Source organism: Morone saxatilis, unplaced genomic scaffold (assembly GCF_004916995.1).
Source record: "Morone saxatilis isolate NCDOM2014 unplaced genomic scaffold, NCSU_SB_2.0 Contig18, whole genome shotgun sequence".
Classification (NCBI taxonomy): domain Eukaryota; kingdom Metazoa; phylum Chordata; class Actinopteri; family Moronidae; genus Morone; species Morone saxatilis.
Window position 1 is genome coordinate 2,748,029 of NW_023339740.1, and position 6,069 is coordinate 2,754,097.

Genomic DNA, 6,069 nt, shown 5'->3' on the forward strand with positions numbered 1-6,069 from the left:
TGACAATAGATCCCCATAAATGTTTGGTGGAGCAGAGTAATATCTTCTCCAGTAATCCCAGCCATGCAAACCTAAAGATGATGTTAGCAGTGTGACCACAGAGAGGATATAACGACTCTTTAGTGCAGAGACTCATCCATAGTTCATCATCATCCATGTAATAACAGAAATCTGATCTTCATGCACTATCATGAGGAATGCAAACCATATCCAACCCTGCCCACAGCAGTTTGTTTAGTCCTCAGTGTGAATTTCATAAACGGGTGAAGGTGGCAACCACATGCGCTAAAGCTAAAAACCACCATGATGTCTGGATTTGGATTGTCAGTGTGTGTGTTTGCATGGGAAACTTAAGAACATCCATTCACAGTGTGGTGATGAGTAGAGATAATGTCAGAGCGCGCATTAACTGTCTGACACACACATTTACTATTCAGGCTGTGCATAAAACCCACACATCCTGTCCTGGTTGATACACTGGAAGGATCCTCACTTATTCACACACACACACACATCACCATGGGAACAATTGTGTGTTTAAATCATGCATTCATTCACATTCATGTGCAGCTGAGTACACCACCGAGAGAGGAGCAGCTTTATTTTTCCTGTAAACCTGAGAATCAAAATATCACACAGTCATGATATTGGATTAACCGCATCCGTATTTCTGATAGAGGTGCTTACATTTGCTCAACAAATGTCAGATTACTCTACTGCAAACATCCCAAGTGTTAATGCTTCACAGTGTTTTCACAGTCTGCATGATATATCTACAACAACAAGTACTCCGCAGTTTACTTCACAGTCTACTTACATCCCCGTCAAATCCTCAAATACCCCCTCACGCTCACATCTTGTGGTGCTATTTGCTCCGTTTCATTCCAGTCCAAACCAAAAGTTGCCCACCCACACATTCACATGTGGGAACACTTTCGGAGAGAAAGTCCCCACTCTGCTAACTAGATGTAGTGATAGAAGGGAAAACACTAACTCTCATGTAGTGCTTACGCATGCAGAGGTATTATCACGTCTGCTGACTGACAGACAGATTAAATAAACTCAGTCAGAACTGCACTTCCACTGTATACACTCAGGCCTCCAGTATTTATGCAGCACACAAGCTGAGAAAAAGCATTCCTATGAGCAAACTATTTTCATGTTAGTATCACTCACTTCCTACATGTCCATTTCTGTAACAACACCTTGTACATGCGGCACAAGAAGGGATTTGTACAAGCAACACTTATCGAACTGGTGTATATTGAATTCCAGAGGTGGACAATATATCACTTTTTGTTCACAAAGGGAAAATTGCTGCCAAGTTTTCGCCCTGTTTCAAATTCATGGATCAATTTACTAACTGCTCCAGCAAATGTATTACTGTAGGGCCACTCATGGAAAATGGTCTTTGGCATGGTAACAGCTACATTCTGTTCTGGGGAGAGGTTTCATGTTGATGGTCTATCTATGTGATGACTTTTTCCACAGTAAAATGGCATGCAAATGCTTTTTTTGGTCATTTTACACTTATTCCCAGCTCCCTAACACGCCTTTATTTGGTGTGCAGTGATCTTAATATATTAAATTTTTAATTTTTTACCAGCGATGCATCTTGGATTGCAGTAATACATTATATTAATCAATAATTTACACCAATAATGGAAGCCTGAGTACTAGAAACACCTCTCAGTATGAAGCAACAAAATCTGACAGCAGCAGCAAACTACAACCTCCAAAATGACCATAAAGTTGAATCAGCACCTCTCTAAAACCACTTGAACAAAAACTGACCATAACACCTTCATGAAGGTCGGATTTATTGCAGGACTGTTGTATTAGACTGCATTAATTTTAGCTAAATGTATCTAACAAATTGTCAACTGAGTGTATCATCACCTTATAAAGTTGTAATGGCTAACATGTTAGAGAACAAAAGCCTTTTTACTCATCCAGCAGACATGGAGCTCTGTTTATGGCCACCTGAAGAACGCAACAGAGGTCGGCTGATAGTGGATTTTTATTACACAAAACACACAAGAATCCACAGTCCACCTCACAGTGAATTACACAGTCAGTGCTCAATACAAAACCAACATTTTAGCTAAGAGAGTCCTTATCTCAACAAAAAGACCTCTTTGGTATCCAAGGAAGCATACAAACATACTCAGTTTGAGACATACAACGGTTAGGCAATGAAAATAAACCCAAGCCTCTTGTGTCTAACATAGATAAGCTTAGTGATTCTTAGAAAACTCCATTGTTATGTGTGTATGCTGCTAAAGGCACTGATGGTAAATGGTAAATGGACCTGTACTTGTATAGCGCCTTTCTAGTCTTCCGACCACACTACATGTCAAATTCACCCTTTCACACACAATCACTAAGGGATGGCAAAGTCCATCGAACAGAAACTAATGCATTCATACACATTCACACACAGCAATTTGGGGTTCAGTATCTTGCTCAATGATACTTTGACATGTGGCGGCAGGAGCCGGGGATCAAACCAACAACCTTCCGATTAGAGGAAAACCCACTCTTCCTCTGCGCCACAGCTGCCCGATTGATGATGGCTACAGAACAGGCCTGCATGACACGAGGCTGCATAGCCATCAACTTCTAAAAGAAACAACGTATCAACACTATCAGTCAACCTCTAAAATGTAAGTACAAATATTGCTCTTGAGACCAGTTTACGGGCCAGAAAACCAAAACATCAAGCTAAAACAGGCTAAAAAACTCTGTAAAGCTCTTGAGTTGCATTTTGTGATGTTTTGTCACTATGAGCAACCCTTTTCACATTGACAATACTGAGCAGTGCAGCTTGAATATATACAAAGGACTGTGGACATTAGCAGACTCCATTTATAAGCTAACATTAGCTATTGTTGCACACTGTAGACGGTGTCGGGAAGCAGAGAGAGAAGGCACTCGGGATCGCGTATAACCGTCACATCCTTTGTATTTTCACACCAACCCATTCACTCATAAAAATTGGTAAATAAAAAGTGATTAATTACATAAAAATAATACGTAAAAAGCTTCACAATTTTACATATGGAACCTTCACTACTACTACTCAGCTGTTTTAGAAGAGTAGTCAGTTTTTAAAAATGAAGCCATGTATTTGTGACCCAAGACTGAGAGCTACAGAAAGTATAGAGAGACAAACATTGTTGGTTTTGATGTTTTCATGGAATTTGTTTACAAAAATAAACATACAATCACCAGCTTTACCCTCAAAGCACAGTATATGTTTTGTTTTTTTGGTTTATGATGAGAAGATATGATACAAACAATTGTGTTATGTGCTTCTTCACACATTTGCAAGCACCAGGGAGCACATACTTGATTATTGTCCTTTAAACTAAAAAAAACAGTGAATTCTGACCTTCACCTGTCAGACGTGTCGCTGTTAACACACACAGTTTTATGAAAGGAAGGTAGCTAACTACGCAAATGCTATGTGTACTGTTTGTTATTGCAGCTATAGCTCCCACAGGGTAATTGGCTATGGTTGAGTAATGCTCCAGGCAATGGCCTCCACCAGGAGTGGCAGCCCAGTCACTCGATGCATTGTTTCGTATCACAAGACCTGCATTTTCCTCCTTCATGAGTGACTGCATCCAATTAAAAAGTGTCCCGATCTCTGGACAAACTGCTCCATCGCACTTTTGTTCTGTTGTCAAGGCTGTATGTGTTTGTTGTTGTTCATTTATACAGTGGTGAGTGGTGTTGTTGATGTCGTTGGGTTGTTTGTTACCTGGTGCAAACCCTGCTTGAGGGAAACAGCTTAAGGGATACATACGAGCATCGTGAATCGCTCCAATTACTGCCAACGGTACCGCAAAATGGAGTGGCGGCTCTTACCTTCACACATGTGTCCATCTGTCATCAGCGAAAACCCTGGGAAGCAGGAGCAGCGAACCCGGTCTGCCACCACTGTACACTGCTGACTGCAAGGACCATTTTCTGCAAGAGACAAAAATACGAGCAGCATGATCACAATCATCTCCGGATTACAAACAGCTACGCCTCTGGGACAGTCATTCACTCATAATGTCTTAAATTCCTCATCCTTGTGCTGTTTCTCTGCTGTCCTGGTAATTCATTGCCCTGTTGTCTTGCTCCCCGAGGCTCCTATGGACCCCGCCTTCGCACTGATCATCGCTCCCTGCAGGAAGGAGCCTCTCATGAGCCATCGCATTCACCACAACAGAATCAATTCTCTCTATTTAACAGCTCGATAGTCCTGTCACAAAGAGGCATGGGCCAGGAATTGTTTCCCTACAATTTCCAACCAACACATTCTCCACTAAAGCTCTGCGGTTGTGTTGGAAGGCGGCTCGATACATTGATCAGTATATTCTTATAACTAACAATCAGAGACACTTTGAAGGAGCGGGGCTTTTGTTGGAACCTAGAGTAGAGACTTTAGCAGCTGGAAGGTTTGCACTGCCCATCTCCTTCCGACTTGATCGAGATTCAGCTCATAAAGCTGCAGCAGCATAAACACAGCCGATCAACTATGACTGAACAGTTTATCAGAGAAAGTGTACGCAGAAAGGCAACTGTCCCAGTTTTTACTTCTGTTGACAAGGGAGTTGTTTGCCTCAGGGTAGTAAGACGGCACTTGGACACATTATGACAGCTGTTCTCGGCTCGACCTACCTGCTTTGTTTCAATAAAGGCAGAGCTGATGCGTTGAGCAGATGTATCCGGCCTACTGGGCTCTTGGCTGAAGACACCAGCGACTGTTTGCACACTTCACCGCCTTATACGACACGCCCCCAAACACGCTTATCACCCATTACACATAAAGCTGTAACACACAACTTTGGCCAAAGTAGGGGTCCATGAAGAAGAGTCTCACAGCAGGAAGTGGATATCAGAGCCTGAAGTCTATAAATCATGATTTCATATTCCAGTTTAATGTATTCAGGAAAAAACAGATCTCTGCTTCTGGCTACCTTTGTGCAGCTGGTAATGCAACCATGGTGAATCATCTCAAAGCCTGAATAGGTCACCTATTATTTTGAATGAGGTCAATTAGCATGAAGTTCACTAATGTTCACATTTCACAATTTGAAACTGTGTATACTGCAGAGGGGACTGGCTTTTGGGCACTTAAGAGACGTTTACACCATTAAAATGTGGACAGTAGGGGAATTGGTCATCACAGTTTTCTGCTTTAGCTTGAATCCCTCAACAACTATATAATTTATAAATTCCTTCAATGTAAAAAGGAGGTCTAAAGTGTCAGGTAGAAATTGAGTGACCTTCCTCTTTTTAGCTTATTCTGTTCAAAAGATACAGATTACCAAATATGCCATGTAACTACTATCTCCATCGTGGCGTTGGTAGTTACACACTATAGGGTTAATTGTCCCTGTGTTATTTTAATGGGGAAATTAAAAAATGCAATGTTAAAAATGTATTTAAGTTTAAGTTTAATTTGATTGAAACAACCTTACACATCTCCTGTGCATTTTATCCTTACATAACAATATAAAAGAACAATACAAAGAACAATAATAATCATCTTTATGTCAGTCACTCACTATCACTCACATGGGACAACCAACCCTGAAGAGAAGTTGTAACCTAGTTAAGGAAAAACCTCAAATCTATTAATCCACTAATTCTAAAAATCAGAAGGCATTAACACTTTTTTTATATTAATGTCATGGCGTAAAGTAGTTGAAATGTTCAACTCTGTGTCAGCAAGGTTCGGGGTCATATAAAACAGTAGCTGGTGTGTTAAGCCATTTTCAAGCCATGAACTGTAGATTTTAATACATTTGGTAAGAATGTCAATATTAATCATCACAGTACAGTCATATAATGTAGTTTACAAGTTAAAAACACGTTTAAAGTGGGCTAGATAACAACAGGCGCAACTAGCTATAGCACAGATGCCCTGGGAATGAGACTCAACAATCACCTCTTATTGGTTGTTTTTCTTCAGGTGGATTATTGCGCATGTTATTAGGAGCACTAGGAGGAGCCAGAGGAACCTGTATTATTCACAGATTATCTGTCTTATGTTCTACTGTCAGGATATAG

At 40.7% G+C, this 6,069-nt stretch overlaps 1 protein-coding gene across 2 annotated transcripts in view; it reads right to left on the reverse strand.

The window, feature by feature from the left end:
- Positions 1-6,069, reverse strand: part of fbln2 (fibulin 2) — a 69,302-nt gene that overhangs the window by 19,496 nt on the left and 43,737 nt on the right. For both annotated transcript variants that reach the window (XM_035661980.1, XM_035661979.1), the window contains exon 8: positions 3,874-3,975. In XM_035661980.1, coding sequence (XP_035517873.1) covers positions 3,874-3,975 — 102 coding nt within the window. The remainder of the gene's footprint in view (positions 1-3,873; positions 3,976-6,069) is intronic.